The sequence below is a fragment of the Canis lupus genome, chromosome 15 (assembly GCF_011100685.1).
Source record: "Canis lupus familiaris isolate Mischka breed German Shepherd chromosome 15, alternate assembly UU_Cfam_GSD_1.0, whole genome shotgun sequence".
NCBI classification, from domain to species: Eukaryota; Metazoa; Chordata; class Mammalia; order Carnivora; family Canidae; genus Canis; species Canis lupus.
The window spans coordinates 45,393,091-45,418,213 of NC_049236.1; the positions used below are offsets into that span (position 1 = coordinate 45,393,091).

Consider the following 25,123-nt stretch of genomic DNA (forward strand, 5'->3'; position numbering starts at 1 on the left):
TTTCTTTTTTTTTTTGTTCTGTCCTTTTTCTTATTAGATTGTCTTTTTCTTTTTCTCTTCTTCTTTTCCCTGCTCTTCTTCTTTATTAATCTTTTTTTCATAAATTATTTGTGTTTTATGGGCATTGGTTTTTTGATTGTTGTTGCAAATTCTTCTCTTTTTTTTTTTTTTTAAAGATTTTATTTATTTATGAGAGACATAGAGAGAGAGAGGCAGAGGGAGAAGCAGGCTCCATGCAGGGGACTTGATCCCGGGTCTCCAGGATCCCACCCTGGGCTGAAGGCAGGCGGCGCTAAACTGCTGAGCCACTGGGGCTGCCCAAATTCTTCTCTTTTGTCATTGGTCTCTTAACTTTGTTTAGTGACCTTTTCACTGAGTGAATATTTTAATGTAATCACATATGTTGTAGTCATTGTTAATTCTGCACCTGACCTTGGCTTGTTAATTAGCAAGGCATTCCCCAGCCCGAGATTAGAAACACAAGCCCCTCTGTTTGATTCTGTATGTTTGTAGTTCTATCTGATCAGATTACATGAGATGATGAACACACAGATTTTGCTCTTGTATAAAAAACAAGTGATTTCAGCACATTTATTATGGTAAGATGCAATAGGGGAAGGACCTAAGACTGAAGAATTTTCTTAATCTTTTAAAATTGACATGGACACATTTTACTATACAGTTGATCCTTGGACAAGGTGGGGGTTAGGAGCACCAATCCCCTGCACAGTCAAAATACACATACAATTTTGACTCCCCTAAAACTAAACTATTAATAGCTTAATGTTGGCCGGAAGCCTGATAACATAAACAGTTGATTAACACATATTTTGTATATGTATTATATACTGGATTCTTACAACAAAGTAAGCTACAGAAACGCAAGTGTTAAGAAAATCACAAGGAAGCCAAAATACTTAGTACTGTACTATATTTATATGTAAAAAATACACATATAAGTGGACTTACATAGTTCAGACCTGTGTTGTTCAAGAGTCAGATATATGATGAGCTAAAAGTATAAAATATGGCTCTACACAGTGTAATGTTGTAATATTGTAAGAAGTACATATTTGGTCTTTGTACCCGATTCCTGGCATAGAAAGGAAATAAATTAAGATTTGGGTTTTGTGCCTGGTTCCATAAACAGCTCCAGAGAGCTAAAGGTGAAAGAAACATCTTTTGTTTTTGTATTTGGGTTTTGTCCCCAGTTCTGGAAATAGCTCTGGAATGATAAACATGAAAGGATCATCTTATATATATACCACATCTTCTTTATCCATTCATCCACAATGGAATATTACTTAGCCATTAGAAACGGCAAATACCCACCATTTGCTTTGATGTGGATGGGACTGGCAAGTATTATGCTGAGTGAAATAAGTCAATTGGAAAAGGACAAACATTATATGGTCTCACTCATTTGGGGAATATAAAAATTAGTGAAAGGGAATAAAGGGAAAGGAGAGAAAATGAGTGAAAATATCAGTGAGGGTGACAAAACATGAGAGACACCTAACTCTGGGAAACGAACAAGGAGTAGTGGAAAGGGAGGTGGGTGGGGGGTTGGGGTGACTGGGTGATGGGCACTGATGGGGGCACTAGGCGGGATGAGCACTGGGTGCTATGCTATATGTTGGCAAATTGAACTCCAATAAAAAAATAAAATAATAAAAAAGAAAGGATCATCTTTTGTCATTCATAACAAGACCCTTTCAACTACATGCAATTTTTATTAATGAGGTGGATTTTGGAAAGCTCTAAAGGATGGAGTCTGGGTGCAATGGGAGCCAACCATGTGATTAGAGGGTTTAAACTTTCAGGCCCATCTCCTGACCTTTGCAGAGAGGAGAGAGGTTGGAGGCTGAGTTAATCAGTGATGGCCAATGATTTAATCAATCATACCTATGCTGCCAAGACTCCATATAAACCTCATCTGAAAGGATTTGGAGAGCTTCTGGTCGGTGAATGTACAGGGGTGCTGGGAGGGTGATGCACCCAGAGAGGGCATGAAAGCTTAGGCCTTCTCTCCCATACCTTGCCAGTGTCTCTCTTCTATTTGGCTGCTTATCTCTATCTTTTATTGTATTCTTCATGATAAACTGGCAATGTAAGTATCTGTTTCTGTAAGTTCCATGAGCTGATATAGCAAATTATTGAAGTTAAGGAGGGGTTTGTGGGAGTCCCCAGTATGTAGCCAAGTCAGACAGAAGTATAAGTGACACCCTGGGCATTGTGATTAGAATTTAAGGTGGGAAAGAATCTTGTGGAACTTATCCCTTAGTCTGAGATCTGTACTAACTCCTGGCAGTTAGTGTCAGAATGGAGTTAAATTGTAAGACAGCCAGTCAGTATCTGCTGAGAATTGGAGAATTGCTTGGTGTGTAAAACCCCATGCATTTGGTGTCAGAAGTGGTGTGAGTAGAGGAAACAGAAGAGGTAAAGATGGCTTTACCTCTGTAAAGGAAACTGTTTTGAATGGTACAATACAATAGTCTCTGCTGCTTATAATCCTTTCATCTATGTTGAAAAGACTTCCCGAATTTTAATAAATATTTTCCCATATTTATTCAACATAGATTTCCTTAAGTTTAAAATGATTTTCTCATTAGATACAACCAGATTCTGATTCTATAATAACACTCTTTCTTGTGGGATAGTGGATAAGAGCAAAATTTTAGTTTGTTTTATGAATGATTGTTGATATTTCTAACCATTTGAGATGTATTATTATTTTTATGAATTTAGATGATTTAGAATGAATTTGTACACTGCAATACCAAAATCCAATCTAAACATAGTCATAGTTTTATTACAATTCTATCTGTATTAATTTGAAACATATTCCTATTATAGTTATGAAGACAAAGGTGACATGATAAATTTCTTCTTGCTTCATTGCTGAGTCCAAAGCTGGTTTAAGTCTCAGTTTTTTGATTATCAGGAAATCTGAAATAAAAAATTACAATATTTAATTTTATATCGAGGGAGAAAGTAAAAACATTCACTTGAAAGATACTTTTTTTTAAATTTTCACACAGAGCTTAAAAAATGAAAAACGCTTGAACTTATGTGATATTTTAAAGTAAATCTGTGATTTTTTTAGACAGTTTTTAGTATTATCAAGTACTAGATGAAATTATTCTTCTTGTGTTTGAAGAATCAGTTTATACTTAGTATCTTGCCTAATTTGTATGCAATAAAAACTTTTTACTTGATTTATCATACCCACTGAGTTCTTCTTCCAAATTCTCTGGGATTTGACATAAACTTTCCCTTGTGGATCTTCTAGATCCTCCTACAGGAAAAAAGATGAATGTAATGATTTATCACAAATACAATTTACAGTTATATTGAACTTGAACCTGGGAATCCTTTTGCAGAGATATCTACCCTTATCACCTGTATAAAAGTGTATATACCACTGTGTCACCAGGGCAGATTATATTGGTCAAAGATAGCCACGATGTCCCCTACTTTACATGTTCCTCAACAATATGACCTTGTCACTCCCCCATCCAGAGGTGGAATCTAATTCACCTTCTTTGGAAACTGGGCTAGGCTTAGGACTCTTCTAATCATTGGAATGTGGAGAAAGTGGCTACATGATTTCTGAGGCAAGGTCAGAAAAGGCTTGTTGTATTGGTATTTCTCCCTGTGCAGCTTCCTCCTGGTTCTCTTGGGATGCTTTCTTTGGAGGGAGCAAGTCACCATATAATAACCGCCCTGCCATCCTGGAGAGGTCACATGTAAGATGCTCCAGTTTGACAGTTCCATCTGAGTCCAAACTTCCAGCCATCCCTCTAAGGCTCTAGTCTGTAGGGAAACTGTCCTGGATCCTGCAAACTAGCCATCTGTCAGCTGAGCACCACCAGGGGTGACCTCAACTGAGGTCTAGCCAAAACATGCTTAAATTCCTAACCCACAAGATTCTTGTGACACATAAATGGTAACTGGAACAGCCACCTTTTGGGGGATAAAATGACTTGAAGCGATACTCAGAAAGAAAATTAATTTAGAGAGCAATATAAAGTATCCAAAATTATTAAATAAGATATGGGAAGTTTATACATATAAATAGACATGTTAATTTTGTACTTAACTTTCATGTCTGGCCTTTAGCTTTTGAGTTGAATTCACTGGTAGTAATTTAATAATATGCTCTTTATTCTTGCTTTTCGCAGGCTTTAGTCTCCAGATCTCTCTTCATTTCCTGTATTCTATTTTGTCCCCATCTCCTACCACAACTTCTGAAACATTTCCATGTATCCTTATTACATTTTCTGAAATTTCCTTTACTTTCTAATGGAAATGGGGCTGTCCTCAGTAGACACTGCCAACCTAGCAGACTTTTTTGTTTTTCTTTCTATCAGTTTTGCTACTACTGGGGCTGGAGATGGATAGGTATTCTGCTTGCACCCTAATATTCCCTTCCAGGACATTCACCTCCTTTCTTTCTCTTCCTAAAATTCAGTTATCAGTTTATACAATCAACTATTGTTGTGGTCTACCTACAACTGGGATCATTCTCAGTTGATTTTATCATTGGCTCATTTTACCTCACTACTTCTGTCTTAATTTAGCAATTTAAATGTACAAGCAGGGATCCCTGGGTGGCGCAGCGGTTTAGCGCCTGCCTTTGGCCCAGGGCGCGATCCTGGAGACCCGGGATCGAATCCCACGTCAGGCTCCCGGTGCATGGAGCCTGCTTCTTCCTCTGCCTGTGTCTCTGCCTCTCTCTCTCTCTCTGTGTGACTATCATAAGTAAATGAAAAAAAAAATAAAAAAAAAATAAATGTACAAGCAGAGGATTCTTCACCCTGGGTCTTAATTACTTGAGCTCTGTTCTTTGAGATCTGGTCCCATACCCTTCTGCAGCTGTTGATTCCCATGGATATACTTAGACCTTGCCATTAGCAATAATTCCAGGTCCCTCTTTTTTATTTTTTATTATTTTTTATTTATCTACAATAGTCACACAGAGAGAGAGAGAGGCTGAGACACAGGCAGAGGGAGAAGCAGGCTCCATGCACCGGGAGCCCGACGTGGGATTCGATCCCGGGTCTCCAGGATCGCGCCCTGGGCCAAAGGCAGGTGCCAAACTGCTGCACCACCCAGGGATCCCCCTCCAGGTCCCTCTTAAACTCAGTTACCAACATTCAACTACTTGACTTCTAGTTTTATCTTTCTAGATCACTCCTTCTAGTACCCCCAACACCAGCAATTCTTCTACTTCTCTGGGACCTCCACTCTTGCCACATTTTCATTTTTCCTTCTCTTTCTGATCCCTTCTCTCCCCTCTTTCTTTCTTTATTAACGTAAATTCTATGGCCATTCTCCCCCTTGCATATAGTCTGACCTCATTACTCTTTTCCCACTTTGTCATACTCACTTGGCAAAACTATAACCCTAGAATAAATTCAACTGTATCCTTACTCCTCTTCTGTACTATATACCTCAATGTGACTGGAAAAAAAAAAACATATAACCAGGCTTTACTTTAAATTCATAGCCATAGGCACTGGTGGATTTTTAATGCTTTCAGGCCATCCTATTAAACATTCCTGGTCCATTTGTTCTTCTTCTCTCTTAGATGGCTATTTAGCTCTTTTTTCTATTTTCCCAAAACTCTAACCCTGCCCATGATGTATTTTCTGGTTTCATGGAGGAAATAAAAGACAGTAGGAAAAAAAAGACAGTAGGAAAAAAACTTCCACAAGCTCTGTGTTGTTTTGTTCTATATGCTCTATCTTACCTATGCTCTCATCTAAGGCTAACTCTAGACTTCACCATTTCTTGCCCACAGAAGACATGGCTCCAGTAATTCCTTCTGCCACCCACTTATCAGAGTTCATTTCTTCCCCCTCTATATTAGATCTTCCTTGTCAGCAGATAAATACTTAGTTGAAGCCACAAGACTAAATTCTTACCAGTGAGTGGAAACAAAGTAATACACTGCTTCTGGGTCTGAGTGTTAGACATTGGGCATTTATTCCTCCTTAAATTTTCCCTTTTCCTCAATCTTGGACATAGAACCATTACCCCATGCTTCAGTTTCTAACATGCAGATAATGACAACATCCTAGGCGAGTGGTTCTCAACTGGCAGTGATTTTACCCCACAGGTGGCTTTTGGAGATACTTTTTGGTTGTCACAACTCATAGGTAGAAGCATACTGACATCCACAGGGTAGAAGCCATGGATGCTGCTAAATAACCTACAATGACCATGACAGTGATACCCCAGCCCCCTCACCAACAAAAAATCATCCAGCTCAAAATTTCAATAGTGCAAGATTGAGAAGCCCTGCCACAAAATGGAATATCGTGGTCCCCTAAATGCCTGTGGAGCTGCCTTATAAATGCAGACTATTCACTTTAGGGTTAAGGAAGAAATAAAAGTGTGTATTCTTTTTTTAAAAAAGATCTTATTTATTTATTCATGAGACACAGAGAGAGAGGCAGAGACACAGGTAGAGGGAGAAGCAGGCTGCCCATCGTGAGGCTGATGTGGGACTCAATCCCAGGACCCTGGGATCACCACCTGAGCTGAAGGCAGATGCTCAACCACTGAGTCACCCATGTGTCCCAAATTTGTATATTCTTTTTTTTTAAAGATTTTATTTATTTATTCATGAGAGACACAGAGAGAGAGAGGCAGAGACACAGGTAGAGGGAGAAGCAGGCTCCATGCAGGGAGCCCTACACGGGACTCCATCCCGGGTCTCCAGGATCACAACCTGGGCTGAAGGTGATGCTAAGACGCTGAGCTACTAGGGCTGCCCAAATTTGTATATTATTAAGCTACTGTACCTTGGGACTCTTTGTAATAGGAACTTAGCCCTTACCTTAACTAACAGCATTCTTTTAGGTAAGCAACTACCTTGGGCTTCTCAGTTTAATATTTGTCATTGCATCGCAATATATAGAACAACCTAACATCCCAATACCACTTTTATATTATCTAGTATCTTAAACTCAACATTCCTTTTGACTTGGCAGTATGTAACAAAATCTCTTAAGCTGGGGAAATCTTTCCTGAATTTTCCAAGTTTAAAATTATGCCTGGTTTGTCTCAAGTAATTGTTTTGCATTTATTCCCCAGATGTTGAAGAAAGATAATTTTTACTGGGAGTATTTCCCAAGTAGATTCTCTGAGGAGAATAGCTATATGTGTAGCTATTCTTTTACTTAATGTAGGCCACAACTGGTGGTTTAAATAAAAGACACTCTTTGTTCTAGGAAGCCTTGGCAACGATTAACTTATATAGGGGAACACCTGAACTCATCATTCAGGTGCTCTGATACTTCTCTACATTTGCAGCAAGATGAGCACCACAGGACTGTTCTTGGTTACAATGTTTCTTTATTTTCCTTTTTAGATTTTATTTATTTATTCATGAGAGACACAGAGAGGCAGAGATACAGGCAGAGGGAGAAGCAGGCTCCATGCAGGGAGTCTGATGTGGGACTCGATCCCGGGAATACAGGATCATGCCCTGAGCCAAAGGCAGACACTCAGCTGCTGAGCCACCCAGGCATCCTGGTTACACTTTCAAAAGCACTCATTTTGATTCCTACCCTAGGTTTTGTGCTGTGGGTTTGACTTAGAATGTGATTTGTGATGTTTGATCTGTGGTACTTCAAGGAAGCTAGAAAATTAAGACCGATACTACTCCAACAAGGAGACCGGAAGCAATACAAAGTTGAGAGTATGATATTTGCTTATACTGTCTACCATTTCAGTAGAAACATGCACTTGTCTGTTGCTAATAGTAGACTCTCAAATGCTGGATTCCCTCAGGTGGGCAACAAAACGATCTTATTTACCACCACTTAGCCTATATTGTACCAAAGACCAATAGAATAAGTCAGTAAATGCTGAATTAGACTCAAAATACCATTCCATCCCTTCACTTGAAAACAATGGCATATAATTTTCATATAATACAGTACTATATGCAAATGTGATTTAAAAATGTTATTGGTAGAGGAGTATGAATTAAAATGGAGGAGACACTGACTAGTAGTTTTGAGAATGAATAGGTAAATGAGTTTTTATAATTTTGGCATGCAAAACATTTTTAGTGGCTTTTTTCTAGAAAAGGGTAAATACTAACTCATACATAAAGGTTGTGTCAGAGTTTATAGACTAGACCCCTGGTAATGGATTCAACCTTTCCACGAACAAATCAAAAGTATTGTATGCTCACATGAATATACAGTAGTCATTACCTTAAATTTAAAACTCACTATAAGCAGCAAGCACATAGAGCAGGATATGAAGGCTGTATTGTATCAGTGTGGTCTGCAGAGAATTTCTTCCTATGGTTTTTGCTTTGTTGAAATATATGTTGCAGTTCAAAGCTAAAGGGATTACTTCTGAATAGTCATCACAGAGGTTGATTACATTCGTATATCATATTTAGCTGGACCCTGCAGGCTATTATTCCATTAGCTATGCTGGTCCCGCTATTGTCAAAAAGTTGATCACCTAATGTTAAAAGATTGTGCTTTCTGTTGACCTTATCAAAATGACTCAAAAGGTTTTGTTAAAAAATAAAACTCAGATTGTATTATGAAAATGATTAAGAATAAATATTATGTATAAAAATGCTCATATCTTGTGGGTGGTCTTAGCATTATAATATTATTAATAATAAAATTATATTTTGCTGTAGTATTTCAGCACGTTTTACCTAGAGTCATAGGTAGAAATAGTTTAGTAGAAAATAGTTCTTTCTTGCTAATAGTAGAGAGTATCAGAAATTGATTTCTGAAAAAGGAACAGAAGTGTCTCTCTCCCTCCAGGAATTCAAATCATGTGAAAATAACACCATGGACGTAGGTTCAGTATAGCATATTAATACAACAGTACATTTACAGTAACCTAATTATAACATGGTTTTACAAGGCAACTATACTGAGGGGAGAAGTGGTGAAGAAATGGAAAGTTCGTCATTTACACTTAATAATCACTTCAAGGGGTACCTGGGTGGCTCAGTAGGTTAACCATCTGACTCTTGATTTCAGCTCAGGTCATGATCTCAGGGTCATGTGATTGAGCTCCATGTTGAGCTCTCCACTGGGTATGGAGCATGCTTTAGATTCTCTCTCTACCTCTCCTTCTCCATTTGTACCTCCTCCCTGGCTTGCATGAGCTCATTCTCTCTCTCTCTCTCTCTCTCTCTCTGTCTCTCAAAAAAAGTCACTTCAAGAATATTTTAATTGTTTATTCTTTAAGCAACAGTTGTGTAGTTTAACTTATTTAGTCATAACAGTTGAAAATTTTAAAGAAATGAGCTAACATATATTCTTACAATCTTTGAATCCTGTTACCAATATAAGACATATTTTGATAAGCTTGACTTTTAACCTATGTTATCATGAATTAACTACAGATTAAGTAAGCAAATGAAAGTGTTTTCTTGACAAAGATATTGACAGGTATGGCTTTATGATTTAAAATGCTCTATATAAAATTTTCATTAGAATCACATTACAAAAGCTGTCTTTGGGGAACAAAGATAGTTTTGAAGCTATCTCAATGAGCGGCTAGTTTTTGAAATATGTTCCCAGAAGTGGTGAGGAACTGGCACAGAGTCATGTCTCCTTTTTGGCATGGTCTTCTTTGCAACTGATGGTGTGTAAAATGGCTGGTCAGGGATACAGCCTGTGGTCCTGGAGCACAGCCAGACACTAATTTCAGCCTCATTAGCATTGTGCTCTAATCAACTGAACTTTTCAGCAAGTGGAAGTTTCCTAATATTTCTTGTATTTGCTTGCTTTTAGCCACCCCCAGTTGATACAATACAGAAGGAGAGGGTATCAGTCAGGAGGAAACAGATGGCACATTCAACTGGGATTTTGAAGAGACTTTAATGAAAGAACTACATAGGGAGCTGAGGGCAGGGGGAAGGAATCGACAAGGGATGCTGAGGCACCCAGCCCATCACAAGAGAGGGATGCCATGCCATGATCTTCCTTGGGGCTGAAAGGTAAAAGGGAAGAGGATGCTGTTATTGCACCCTGAGTGAGAAATGGAGATTTAGAAAAGGGGTCTTCCGACAGAAGCTAGAAACAGTAGCTATAGAGTGTCGCAGCTGTCAGGACTCAGCTGAAGTCAGGGACAGAGGAATAATTCCCTGGCCTCTCTACCTTCCTAACCCCTGATCGCTGGCTGGTGATGCCCTTTGGATAAATCCAAACCAGGAAGCTAGAAGGCAAATGAACCTGGACATGCAGTCTAAAGTCAGTTTTCTGGGACACAGAACAAAGTGGGAGAATGTATCCTGGGGTGTGTGTGTGTACACATGAGGCAAATAGCATATAAAAACCGCAGTGCAAATGTTGTTGAGGTAGTCATGTAATGCATGATTGAAGTGTCAACATATTGATGTTAATATAGGATTTGATGCTTCTCTTTTCCTTTCTGTTTTCTATCTTTCTCCTGCTTCTTTGGTAATATTGGCTTGTCATTTGTGGCGCTTCTCATCTTACAGCTCTGGAAAAATTCTATGAACCAAAATCTGAGTCTACAGTTCCTCTCACTCTACCAAAAACATGCAAGGTTTTTTGGGTAATACTTTCCTACTTTTTGTTAACAACCAAAAAGGCAATCTGTTCCGAGTTGTGAAGTAGAAATCTATATGTGGCGAGGATAATAGTCAAGTTGTAAACTTTGAAGGCAGAAGGTATTTTTCAAGTTTGGCATATTCTTTTAAGCGTCAAAAACTGAGATGTATTTTCTCATATTACAGGTTCTGGTATATAGAAATTCCCTTTCCAAAGGTTTTTGTTAATATTTGAAGCTTGTTAAAATTTATACAAGGATCAGATGTCTATTCAGATTCAAAATTATAGGTTCTTTTTTCCTTAAGCACTAGTATCTTAATCAGATGGAATAGAGCTAGACCTTGATGGAGCACTGAAGAGGTACAACATGGAGGTACCATGTTGACACAGATTTATACTGCATTTCTTCTTCTGAATATCTAAACTTTTAATGAGAATATCTGATTCAGGTGTATCAATCTGTTCAGACACTAAGTACTTTCTTAAGATAAATATAGTCTTGATGTTCTTTTTATATCTCCTATTGATACTACTACAAACCTAGCAGTTTTTTCCAGCCACGATGGAGTAACGGAAATCAGGTTATCTTCTTTCCTAAAACAATTCTTCCCACCAAAAATATGAAACCATGATTTTGAAGATACTAGACATCAGACAACAAAATCCAGTGACACCTGAGAGATAGGAAACAGTATGACCCTACACTCAACTTACTGCCTTGAGTAAATTTAATATATTCCTGATCAACAGTTTATAATTTACATTTCTGGAGGAAGTGAAAACTGCCCCTGTTTGGTAACTTGGGCTGACTCAATCAAGTGACACCATTTTGGGCCTGTAGTTTTCTTTTTAAATAATTCCCGTCTTAGGATGCCTGGGTGGCTCAGTCTGTCTTTGTCTGGGGTCATGATCCCAGACTCCTGGGATGGACTCCTGTGTTGGGCTCTGCTCAACAGGGAGTCTGCTTCTGCCTCTCCCTCTGACCCTCCTCCCTGCCTGTGCTCTGTCTCTGTTTCAAAAAAGAAAAGAAAAGAAAAGAAAAAAGAAAAAAAGAAAAGAATGTTATGTGGATACATGGATGGCATATTAAAAATCAATTAATGAGGTGCCTAGGTGGTTCGTTTGGTTAAGCATCTGACTTGGGCTCAGGTCATGATCCCAGAGTCCTGGGAAGAGGCCCCCTGTTGGGCTTCCTGCTCAATGAGGGGTCTGCTTGTCCCTCTGCTGCCCCTGCCAGCTCCTGCACACATGCTCTCTCTCTTTCTCTCAAGTAAATAAATACTTATAAAAAATCAATTAGTGAAACTGAAGGAAGAGCAGTAGAAATACCCAAAATAAAACAAAGAAGGCAAAGAATTAAAAAGATAAGTAGAATAGATAAGTAGAATATCGCTGAGTTGTAGAACAGCTGCAGGCAGCCTATTATAAATGTTACTGGTGTTCTGGAAGGAGATGGGTAAAGAATTGAAAAGTATTTTAAGAAATCACAGCTGAAAATTTTTCTAACCTTGATGAACACCTCAAACCCATATATCTAAGCAGTTCAACAAATTCTAAGCTCAAGAAACTTAAGAGTACTAAAAGAAAAATAACCCATCAAAGTCCAGAATTCTATACCTATTAAAAATATATTTCAACAATGAAGACAAAATTTCAAACAATGAAGACAGCTTGTCTTCTAAGACAGTCCAGCTGAAGCAATTCCTCAGCAGCAGATTGTACTGCAGGAAATGATAAAGTCCTCAGGCAGAAGGAAAATGACATCAGATGGAAATTTGGGTCTGTGCTATGAGGAATGAAGAGTTAGAAGTGGCAAGGAAATGGGTAAACATGAAAATTTTTTTTAGTTATTAAATTCCTTCAAATGATATTTGACTGAACAAAAATAGTAACAATATAGTATGGGTTTATAATATATATAAAAGTATAATATATGTAAAAGTATAATGTATGACAATAATAGTACAAAAGCGGGGTGGGGGTGAGAAACAAAGTATATTGAAGTTATTTTACTCTTTATTAAATGGTCTAGGGCAGCCCCGGTGGCGCAGCGGTTTAGCGCCGCCTGCAGCCCAGGGCGTGATCCTGGAGAACCTGGATCGAGTCCCATGTCAGGCTCTCTGCATGGAGCCTGCTTCTCCCTCTGCCTGTGTTTCTGCCTCTCATTCTCTCTCTGTGTCTCTATGAATAAATAAATAAAATCTTTTTTTAAAAAAAAGGTCTACCGTCAGGGTACCTGGGTGGCTCAGTGGTTGAGTGTCTGCCTTTGGCTCAGGCTGTGAACCTGGGATGCTGGGATCAAGTCTCGGATCAGGCTTCCCGTGGGGAGCCTGCTACTCCCTCTGCCTGTGTCTCTGCCTCTCTCTCTGTGTTTCTCATGCATAAATAAATAAAATCTTTAAAAAATGGTCTACTGTCACCTGAAGGTCTATAAATTAAAGATCAGAGCTGGTTATTTTTTTCTGGTGGTGGGTTTTTTAAATTGTTTTAATATATATAAAATAGAAAATGTATCATTTTAACCATTTTTAAGTGTGTAATTCAGTGGCATTAAATACATTCACAATGTTGTGAAACCATTACCATTATCCATTTTTAGAACATTTCAACATCCCTAACAGAAACTGAGTCCATTAAACAATTCCTCATTCTCCTCACCCTGCAACTCTTGGTAACCTGTCTTCTATTTTCTGTCTATAAATTTGCCTATTCTTAGTACCACATATAAGTAGAATCAGAAAGTGTTTGTCCTTTTTTGGCTGGCTTATTTTACTTAGCATAATGTGTTCAAGGTTCATTTACATTGTAGCCTGTATCAGAATGTCATTCTTTTTTTTTAAGGCTGAATAATATTTCACTATATGTATATAGTCTATTTTGTTTGTTCTGTTGATGGACATTGGGATGTTTACAGCTTTTGGCTATTGTCGATAATGCTCCAGGTCCTTGCCAACATTTGTTATTTTCTATTATTTTGATAATAGTCATCCTAATGAGAGTGAAATTATGACTCATTTTGGTTTTGATTTGCATTTATCTAATAACTAGTGATATGGAACATCTTTTCATGTGTGTATTGCACACATGGTCACTTCTACATATTATCTATTGGAAGTAATGTTGCAATGAACATTGGGGTGAAGGCATCTTTTCAATACAGTGTTTTCATTTTCTTCAGATAAAAGCCCAGAAGTGGAATAACTGGATTGTATAGCAATTCTACTTTTAATTTTTTGAGGAACCTCCTACTGTGTTCCATAGTGGCTCTATTTGCATTCCCACCAACAGTGCACAAGGGTTCCTTTTCTACACAACCCCTCCAACATGTGTTATTTCTTGTCTTTTTGATAACAGCCATTCTGACAGGTGGGGGATGATATCTCATTGTGGTTTTGATTTGCATTTCTCTGATGATAAGTGATGTTGAGCATCTTCTCATGTGTCTATTGGCCATCTGAATGTCTTCTTTGGAAAAATGTCAGTTTGGATTCTTGGATTGCTTTTTAATCAGGTTCTTTTTGTTGTTATTGAGTAGTGTGAGTTATATATTTTGAATATTAGTTGTGTGAGTTATATATTTTGAATATTAGTGGTGTGAGTTATATATTTTGAATATTAGTGGTGTGAGTTATATATTTTGAATATTAGTGGTGTGAGTTATATATTTTGAATATTAGTCCCTTATTGGATATATGATTGCAAATATCTTCTCCCATTAAGAAGGTTGCCTTTGCATTTTGTTGCTAGTTTCCTTTGCAATGGTTTAATGTGGTCTTAATAATTTATTTTTGTTTTTGTTACCATTGCTTTTGGAGTTAGATCCAAAAAAGTCTAAGCCAAGACCATTATCAAGGAGCTTACCATCTATGTTTTCCTCTTGTGGTTTTATGGTTTTTGGTCTTACATTCAAGTCTTCAACCCATTTTGAGTTCATTTTTGGCTGTCCAGTTTTCCCAACAGCATTTATTGAAGTTCTTTTCCCATTGTATATCCTTCTCTCTTTTGTCATAAATTAATTGACTATGTAGACATAAGTTTATTTGGGAGGGTCTCTACTCTACTTCATTGATCTATGTCTGTTTTTATGCCAATACCAAACTGTTTTGATTGTTAGATCTTTGTAGTATAGTTTGAAATAAGGAAACCTGATACCTCCAGCTTTGTACTTTTTAAGGTTGCTTTTTGGCTACTTGGAGTCTTGTATTTCCTTTTTTTTTTTTTTTTTTGAGTCTTGTATTTCCATACAAATTTTGTAATTATGTTTTATAGTTCTTGAAAAATGCCATAGAGATTGTATTGAATTTATAGAATTTTATGGATAGTGTAGACATTTTAACAATATTAATTCTTCCAATCCATGAGCACAGAATATTTTTCCATATGTTTGTATTTTCTTCTATTTCTTTTAGCAGTATTTTATAGTTTTAACTGTACAGATCTTTCATCTTTTTGGTTAAATTTATTTCTAGGTATTTTATTCTTTTTATTAAATGGGATTGTTTTTAAAATTTATTTTTCTGATAGTTCACTATTAGGGTATAGAAATAACTGAATTTTATACATTGATTTTGTATCCTGCAACTCTCCAGAATTCATTTATAGTTCTCATAGTTTTTCGGCAGAGTCTAGAGTTTTCTATACACAGAATCATGTCAACTGAAAATAGTGACAGCTTTATTTCTTTCTTTACTATTTGGATGCCTTTTATTTCTTTTTCTTTTTCTTTTTCTTTTTTTTAATTATTTATTTATTCATGATAGAGAGAGAGAGAGAGAGAGAGGCAGAGACACAGGCAGAGGGAGAAGCAGGCTCCATGCCCGGAGCCCGATGCGGGACTCGATCCCAGGACTCCAGGGTCACACCCTGGGCCAAAGGCAGGCGCCGAACCGCTGAGCCACCCAGGAATCCCTTTTTATTTCTTTTTCTTTCTTACTTGGTGTGTTTGAGGTTTCTCGTACTATGTTAAATAAGACTGCAGAAAGTGGATATCTTTGCCTTGCACCTGATATAGAGGGAAAACTTTCAACGTTTCACCATTCAGAATGGTGCTTGCTTTGGGTTTGTCATTTATATATAGCTTTTATGATGTTGTGGTATGTTTCCTTTATCCCTATTTTGTTGAGTTTTTATCATAAATGGATATTGAATTTGGCACATATTTTTCCTGCATCTCTTGAGATGATCATATAATTTTTATCCTTTCTTTTATTAATGCACTATATCACAGTGATCAATAAGCAGATGTTGAACCATCCTTGAACTCCTAGAATAAATCCCAATTGCTCATGGTGTATAACCCTTTTAATATATTGTTGAGTTTGGTTTGCTAATATTTTGTTGAAGATTTTTGCATCTATCTTCATCAGAGATATTGGCCTATAATTTTCCTTGTAGTGTCCTTGTCTGGTTTTCATATCAGGGTAATGCTGGCCTCATGAAATGAGTTTGGACATGTTCCCTCCTGTTCAATTTTTGGGAAGAGTCTGAGAAGGGTACTGAGAAGGTATTATATTTTCGAATGTTTGGTAGAATTCACTCACTAGTGAAGCTGTCTTCTCTTGGACTTTTGTTTGTTAGGTTTTTGATTACTGATTTGATCTCCTTATTAGTAATTGGTCAATTCAGATTTTCTATTTCTTCATGATTCAGTATTGGCAGGTTGTATGTTTTTAACAATTTATCCATTTATTTTATGTTTTCCTAGTTTGTTGTCATATGATTTTCGTAGTTGTTCCTTATGATCTTTTGTATTTCTATGGTATCCATTATAACTTCTCTTCTTTAATTTCTGAATTTAATTATTTGAGCCTTTTTTTTCTTGTTGAGTATAGCTAAAGGTTTTTCAATTTTGTTTATCTTTTCAAAGAATCACCTTTTAGTTTCATTGATCCTTTATATATTTAAAAAATTTTTATTTCATTTATTTCTGTTCTGATCTTTTGTATTTCTTACCTTCTACTAACTTGGGCTTTGTTCCTTTTTTTCTAGTTCCCTTAAGTGTAAGGTGTAATATTTTCCCTAGATATTTCTGATTTTTTTAGGTATGCTTTTATTGATATAATCTTCCTCTTAGAACTGCTTTTGCCAAATCTCATAGATTTTGGGTTGCTGTATTTCCATTTTCATTTGTCTCAAGGTATTGTTTTGATTTCCCTTTGGGTTTCTTCATTGATCCATTGGTTGTTCAGTAGTATGTTATTTAATGTCCATGTATTTGTGATTTTTTTCCAGTTTTCCTTTGTAACTATTTCTAGTTTCATACCACTGGGATCAGAAAGATGCTTGATATGATTTCAATTTTTTAAAATTTATTGAGACTTGTTTTGTGGCCTGATATGTGTTCTATCCTGAAGAATGTTCCCTGTGTGCCTGTGAAGAATGTGTATTTTGCTGCTTTTGGATAGATGTTCTGTAAATATCTATTAAGTCCATCTGGTCTAATGTGTCACTTAAAGCTTAGGTTTCGTTATTGATTTTCTGTCTGGTTAATCTATCAACTGATGTAAGTAAGGTATTAAAGTCCCCTACTATTATTGTATTGCCAGTTTCTTCTCTTAGGTCTCTTAATATTTGCTTTATATATTTAGGTGCTCCTATGTTGGATGTGTACATATTCTCACAATACTTTCAAATGCTATATCCTTTTGTTGGATTGATCCCTTATGTAATCTCCTTCTTTGTCTTTTGTCACAGTCTTTGCTTTAAAGTTTTGTCTGTGTAAGTATAGATACCCCAGATTTCTTTTCATTTCCATTCACATGGGAACACTTTTTCCATACTTTTACTTTCTCATGTGTGTTTTTATATCTGAAGTAAGTGTCTTAGAGGCAGCATATAGATAGTTGTGATTTTTTCCATTCAGTCACTCTATATCTTTTGGTTAGTGTAGCCCATTTACATTTAAAGTAATTATTGATAGGAATGAACTGATTACAATTTTGTTAAATATTTTCTGGATGTTTTTGTAGTTCTTTTTTGTTCCTTTTTTCTCTTGTTCTTCCCCTGTGATTTGATGAATTTTTTTAGTTCAGATTGTTCAGATTCTTATCTCATTATCTTTTGTGTATCTTTGTAGGCTTTTGCTTTGTGGTTATCATGAGTTTTACATATAACTGTCTCTCTTTCTAGATCAGTCTATTTTAAGTTGATAGCAACTTAAATTTGAATGTATTCTAATAACTCTACATTCTTATCCCTCTCCCCCCATCTTATGTTTTTGACTTCATATTTTATGTCTGTTATTTTGTGTATCCTTTAACTAATTATTATAAGTATAGTTAAAATTACTAATTTGTCTTTAACCTTCATACTAGCTTTATAAGTGTTTCTTATATATTCTATATATTTCTATATATTTACCTTTACCAGTGATATTTTTACTTTCATATGCTTTCTTATTATGTGTTAGTGTCTTTTCAACTTAAAGAAAGCCCTTTGACATTTTTTGTAAGGCCTACTTAGTGATGATGAACTCCTTTAGCTTTTGCCTACCTGGAAAACATTTGAGCTCTCCTTCAATTCTGAATAATAAGCTTGCTGGGTAGAGTATTTTTGGTTGGAAGTTCTTTCCTTTTGACACTTTGAATACATCATACCATTGTCTCCTGGCCTGCAGAGTTACTGCTGAAAAATCAGCTTGACTGTCTTATGGAGGTTCCCTTGTATGTGCTAAGTTGTTCTTCTCTTGCTGCTTTTATGATTCTCTCATCTTTAACTTTTGACATTTTAATTATAATGTGCCCTGGTATGGTTCTCTCTGTGCTTTCTGGACCTAAGTGTCTGGTTCTTTCCTGGGTTAGGGAAGACTTCAGCAATTATTTATTCAAGTAACTTTTCTGCCACTTTCTCTCTGTCTTCTCTTTTTGAGACCTCTATAATCCAAATGCTAGTCCACTTAATGTTGTCCCATAGGTTTCTTAAAAGCTATCTTTGTTTTTTTTTTAAATTGTTTTATTTCTTTTTATTGCTCTATTTGTTAAGTTCCATTGCCCTGTATTCTGTGTCTCTAGGCCTTCTATTTCATCTAGTCTGCTGTTGAACTCATCTAGTCTATTTTTCAGTCCAATTATTGTATTTTTCAGTGTTCTGATTTCTGATTGACACTTTCTTATATTTGCGTTGAAGTTCACTGTCTTCATCCATTCTTCTCCCAAGTTCAGCATCTTTATGACCATTATTTTGAACTCTTTATCAGGTATATTATTTACTTTTCATTAAGGTCTTTTTTTTGGTGACAGTTTGTCTTGTCTTAGTTTGGAGCATATTCCTCTGTCTTCATTTTGCTTAACTTGCTGTACTTGTTTTTATGTATCTGGTGAAGCAGCCTCTCTCAGTCTTGAGGGAGTATACTTATGTAGGAGGTAAATCTTGTTACTTTGTCTTAGCACTTGGTTATCTCTCAAATCTTTGTCCAAGTGGCCTAACTTATTCTTAATAGATTTCAATTGTTGAGGTGTGTCAGGACTTGTCAGTGTTCCAAAGGGACAGATTTCAGTGAGCACTCAGATTCAGGCTGATTGGAAGCCAGATTCTCAGGCAGCAGCTTTTTAAAATATGCACATATACACAGTACTGTGGGACTGCAATTACAGACTTTGCTGACTGCTAGACCAGAATATCTAGAGGTATCTCTTGGGCAACAGTTGCAAGAATCAGGGCTTCAGATGAGCAGACACTCCTTTCCAAGAAGTGTCAGCTAGCTATTGTGAGGCCAAGGGAAGATGATGTCTCCCTGCTTGTTTCCTTAGAGCACCTCTGTAGCCTTTAAATTTGTGGAAAACCTGAAGCCTGTCCCTCGAAGTTGAAGCTCCAAGAAAATTAAATGGGCCTTTCTCATGTGCAGATTGGGCATGTGTTTCAGTCTGCTGTCTGTGGAGTGCCTGGGGTTGATATCCTGCCTATAACAGTCTTATTGATCATTACAGTCCTGTGGGGCCCAGAAGTGCAAGTCCTTCTGGCCATAAGAGCCAGACAATCAGAATATGTTCCCTATGTGGACTACACTTGTCCCCTGGCTTTAGTTTGGCTGCAGGAGAGTACTGATGGTGGGGCATACTTGTGGCTTTAGCGAAGCCCGAGATGGGCCCTGAGGATGGGAGACACCACACCTGTGGTTTTAGCAGTGCTGGAGAAGACTGTTGAAGGTGAGGCATGCCCTCAATTTTAGTAAGGTTGTGCCTTTTGTGTCTCCCTACTCTAGCATAGTAAAGGAAGAATGCCAAAAATGGTGCTCTTAGACTTTCTATCTTTGAAGAAAAGCCCAACTGCTTCCTGATCCTCTGTTGGATGCTTTAAAATTAACAATTGAACCAATGGAATGAGTGAATCTATACATAAGTCTCTTGAAAAGAGTATCTCAGATCCCCACAGCGACTTGGGTTCCCTGGATAGAAGCCCAGTTGGTTTCCAAAGCCAAATATTTTGGAGGCTTCATATCTCCAGTGCACGTACCAAGGGTTGGGTGCCTGATGTGGGGCACAAACCCATCCCTCTTCAGGTAGAGGTCCTGAATCTTAGAGTCTCCTCCCTGTTGTGTGTTGCTGGGTGAGGATGGGGTTTCGGTAAGACCATATCTCGGCCTCTCCTACCCATCTCAACATAACCCTTTTATCCCTTGTTGTGGAGGAAGCTCTTTAGTTTTCAGTTCTTTCTCAGCAGGAGTTATTCCATATGTAGTTGTATATTTGGTGTGTCCATAGGAGGAGATGAGTTCATGGTCTTCCTATGCTGTCATCTTGGACTATCGCTCTACCCTTGTTTTTACATTTTAGTTTAGAGTTTTCATTTTAACTGTTTTGGTTTAAAAGAAAAAAAAAAACCCTCAAGATCTAAAAACATTCTTCAACTATGAAAATGAGAAAGTCTCAGTCTAAGCATTCATTTGAAAACATATCCTTTTCATATATTTTTCTGAACTGAAGCTGAAGGACAAGTTAATGAATTAAAAGCAATAACCATTTCATTATAACTTCCAAAGCTTAATTTTTCTTGACCAAATATATGTAATAGGAACCTAAATGCTAATAGATGAATTTGGATTTTTTTCCTGGTACTTTTGTGAAGATAACAAAGTTTGGAAAATACACAAACTCTATGTTCTTTTCATTAACAGACTACTTCAGAACAGAGGATTATATGCAGGATGACATTTTTAATGACAAATCTAGAGATGAAAAAATTAATTCTTTTGCAAAAATTGAATTTTGAGATGTATGCTGAGATTGTCAATGCGAATATCCAATATTCAGTCCAAATATAGTTATATGAGTAAATACATAACTTAGCAGCAGCAAAATAGTTCCTAGAAATAAGTCTTCCCGGAAAAACAAAACCAATTCTTCCACCAAAACCATAAATCAAATCCTTATAGATTTCAGATGAGGTAGCCTTCCTTTTTAATATATATATGTGAATGGATCTATTTAAAATAAAGACAAAGAAAAAAATTTAAAATAAATATCATTTTCTAGGTGATTTATATGTTTGTGGTCTCTAAGTGTGTTCTCTAAATCCCAGCATCGGCATTACTCAGAGTTTACTAGAATGCAGAATCCCACTCTCAGTATAAGTAGTAGTAGCTGCTTGTCTCTGGTTCAGTAGTAAGATTCAGATCATAAGTAAAAATTAAATTTGTTTCCATGGATTCGGTATGTATTTTTGAACTAGGTAATGGGATAAAGTCTTTTTAAAATCTCCAAACCACCTTATGTTCCAGGTATTATTATTCCTGTTGTACAGGTAAGGAAACCAAAGATTGAAGAAGATTGCTCAATATCATACCACCGATAACTGGGTGGGCGGAGATTCACACTCAGGTCAGTTTAGATCCAAAGTTATGAGTTAAATGGTCATAACATCTGCATTCATTCTCACTCTCATGAATCCAGAAGGAACTTATAACAAAAAAGCCTCTTATGCATTTGTTTTGTGTCAGGCCAGCAAAGGTTGATTTACTTGACTTTGTGGAGAACTGCTATGGTAAACCTACTTCTTTCTTTCTTCTTTTTTTTTTTTAAGATTTATTTATTAGAGAAATCAAGCTTATGCACAAGAGGGAGAGGGGCAGAAGGTAGCTCCCCACTGAGCAGGGAGACAAATGCGAGTCTTGATCTCAGGACCCCAAGATCATGACCTGAGCCAAAAGGCACATGCCTAACCAACTGAGCCACCGAGGTGCTCCCACCCACTTATTTCTTAATTATTGTTTGTCTATTCAATTTCTTGACTTCTAGAGACTGTTTCTAATGCTGCAGTTAAAAAAAATTGCCACATGCCCCAGGGGTCTCCCTGCAGACTACTAATCCGACACCTAGGCCAAGACAACTGAATTTAGACTAGAGAGAAACCTAATCCAGGGGTTTCCATCACACGGGTTGTTGCCTTTTTTTCATTATACTTTGACTCGACCCCTAATGGATTCGGCTTCATAAAGTCAGAAAAAGAGGGAAAGAAAGCAATTTATTCATGTTTTCACTGGAGCTCACTGAAGACATGAAATTTCTCTAAAAATGCAAATCATTTGGTACAACACAAGTGAAACTCGGTAGCTAAAGCTCTTAGAGGAAAGCGCTTTCCCAGGGCTAATGTTTTTATGCCCAGTGATTGAATAAATCGATCCATTTATTACAACATCTTTGTTGAAGTTTTTTATTCCTAGGTGAATGTGTCTACGGGTACTGGAGGACTTTTCTTTATCACTAAGAAAATTGATTACACTTGTTAATTTGGCTTTTAATCTTAGATATATCAAAATAAATACCATAAACAAGTGTAGAAGAAATCAATACAGATCTGTTTGATATCAGATTGATCAAAGGAGGATTTAGTAAGACTCTAAGGTGTAAAAACCAATGTACAAACTGAGCCCTTACTTATGTAATATGACTTTAGACAAGCTCAGTATCTGAAAGAAACTATTTCTGAAAACAGAAATGGTGCACTTTTGTTGCATTAAAGAAAAATCCCCAGGAGGCCTACCTATCCAAGGTATTTAATGTGAACATTTGTTTTTAAAAGATTTCTTGTCTTTTGTCCAGCCATTCTTGTTAATTCACGGGGCACCATATCACAGATGTTTTTTATGTTACATAAAGCAAAAATTACACTTAACAAGTGTAAGGTTGGTCATAAAAAATAGATAAAACAACACTCTTAAAAGCTCAGATATCACAAGGAAAGGCGATCATTCTTTTCACAGGAGGTGAGGACAATGAGAAATAAAAATCATACACAAAGACTCCTATAATGCTACATAGACCAGCTCTGGGCCCCTATGATGTGTTTTGTAGAACCCCCAAGTAGCAAACCAATTGCTCCAGGAATACTCTTTTGATTAAACATATTTTTTATTTCACTTGTATAATAATGAATGAGACAGATTCATGTTACTCCATTCTCAGAATGATACAGATTTTAAACTGCTTTACCAGGAGTGAGTACAATTTATATTGAACATACATTGTGTGTTTCAACTAGTAACCTCTATTAATTTGTCATTCAATTCAACAGAAATTCTTTAAGCACCCACTATATGAAAAACACACATTTGTGGGATAGCTGCTGGTGTACAGTTGGCAGCAGTTTTCAAATTAGATGAATTCAGGATACATGGCCAAGGGGGCAGTGTGAGCTCAACTGCAATCCTGGCATTAATTCTCTGGAATAGTGCCTGATCTTCAGAGAAGAAATGAGAATTTTACATACAGTTTCTTAAAACAATTACTTTAGGATAGTCTAAGAGGGGCAGAGTTTCGAAACAAATGCTAAGACAGTAGCAGCATACATATAAATGCATTTAAATGCTCATCTCAGGAATAATAAGCCTGTTGGGTGTTCAATGGTGGGACTCAGATTATTTGATAGCTTGATGGTTTGGTTGGAAATTTGAAAGGTAGACAATCTCTGTGTTAGAGCATGTCCCCTCAACATGTGCACATTATACAACTGTGCATATGTTTGGACTTACAGATAACCAGAAGTCATTTTTGTAAAACTTTTTGTGGTTTGAATTTAAGTATAGAATCATCATTTCTTTGTAGTGTTCAGTTTATAGACTTTTCTCTTTTGAAAAGTACTATATTCATCCCTGTACCTGTAGTACCTTGCATGATGTCTTAGAGATAGTATGTACTTAATGTTTCTGAATTTCTGAATGAGTGTTTGTAGCTTACAATTTACTTTTAAAAACATGACATGATAAAATATTGCTTGGCATGTATTGGATGACCGGTAAATGTCTGTTGAAAGACAGTGTATGAATATGTCTATTCTTAAAAGATTAGTTGAGAACACAAAAGATATGTAATTCAGACAAACTATTGATTTAAAGTACTAGATAATTTAAAAAAATTGTTCAGCAAGATGTATGGACAACTCTTTAGTGAGTGCATAATAAATACTCAGTTTTGAATAACTGGTTTTCCTTTGAATGTGTTATGTGTTCATCTTGCAAGTAAAGTAGGAAAAGTTGAAACTTTTAGTCACAATTTCTGAAGTGCTTCAGAGAAGAAATGAGATTTTTATGCACAATTGCTTAAAATAATTTAAAACACTTAAGTTTAAAGAAATACTTATTTAATTTTTCCTTGCTGTCTAAATGATAGAAAGTTTCAGCTACACAAATTGTCTTAATTTTCATGGATTCAGTATTTTAAAGAGCAAAGAGACTACTGAGTCTACTTCCCCATTTCAGGGAAGAAGAGAGAAAAAGCAGAGTTGGAGGACTGCTTATCGCTACAACACAAATCATCTCTTTATCTCCTTTGGCTCTTCTGCACTGTGGTTAAGAAAAAAAAAAGTACTATATCTTAAAACCAGACATGTTTTATGTGGAAAGATACTACTTCAGTTATGCTTTAATGAATGGGAAGATGTGAAAAATAACATGTATTCAGATAGTAAAAGTTACTGGAAAATTACTACTTTTGTGGCTAATTTCTTTTGGAATAATTAAGTTGAAGAAAAAGATAAAATAAGCTCTTTAGTTATTAGACAATATCAAATTTATATATGTGTATATATTTATTTATTTATATGTATATCTTTGTAATTGTATACATAACATATACATATATAAATATAAGTGTATTAAAATATACATAATATAAATATAAAATAAACTTAAAAATATATTAATTATTCTTGCTTTTTAAAAAAAGATTCTTGCCATTTTTATGTTAACTAGGAAACTGAGAATAAAAAATAAAAACTCTAGGGGTGCCTGGGTGGCTCAGCTGGTTGAGCAACCAACTTTTGGTTTCGGCTGGGGTTGGGATGTAAAACTTTTTGTGGGGTCCTGGGATGGAGCCTCCTGACTAGCTTTGTGCTCAGGGAGGAGTCTGCTTGAGGTTTCTCTCCTTCTGCTGCTCCCCCTGTTTGCACTCTGTCCACTCTGTAAAATACACAATAAAACCTTTAAAAGAGCATGTCCCCTCAACATGTGCACATTATACAACTGTGCATATATTTGGACTTACAGATAACCAGAAGTCATTTTTGTAAAACTTTTTGTGGTTTGAATTTAAGTATAGAATCATCATTTCTTTGTAGTG

General features: G+C 36.4%; 1 protein-coding gene across 2 annotated transcripts in view; it reads right to left on the reverse strand.

Annotated features, from left to right (window-relative positions):
• Positions 1–2,785: 2,785 nt before the first annotated feature.
• Positions 2,786–25,123, reverse strand: part of TTC29 (tetratricopeptide repeat domain 29) — a 243,319-nt gene continuing 220,981 nt past the window's right edge. For both annotated transcript variants that reach the window (XM_038558949.1, XM_038558950.1), the window contains exons 12-13: positions 3,229–3,298; positions 2,786–2,949 (exon numbers count right to left, since the gene is read on the reverse strand). In XM_038558949.1, coding sequence (XP_038414877.1) covers positions 2,919–2,949; positions 3,229–3,298 — 101 coding nt within the window. In that variant the 3' untranslated portion in view covers positions 2,786–2,918. The remainder of the gene's footprint in view (positions 2,950–3,228; positions 3,299–25,123) is intronic.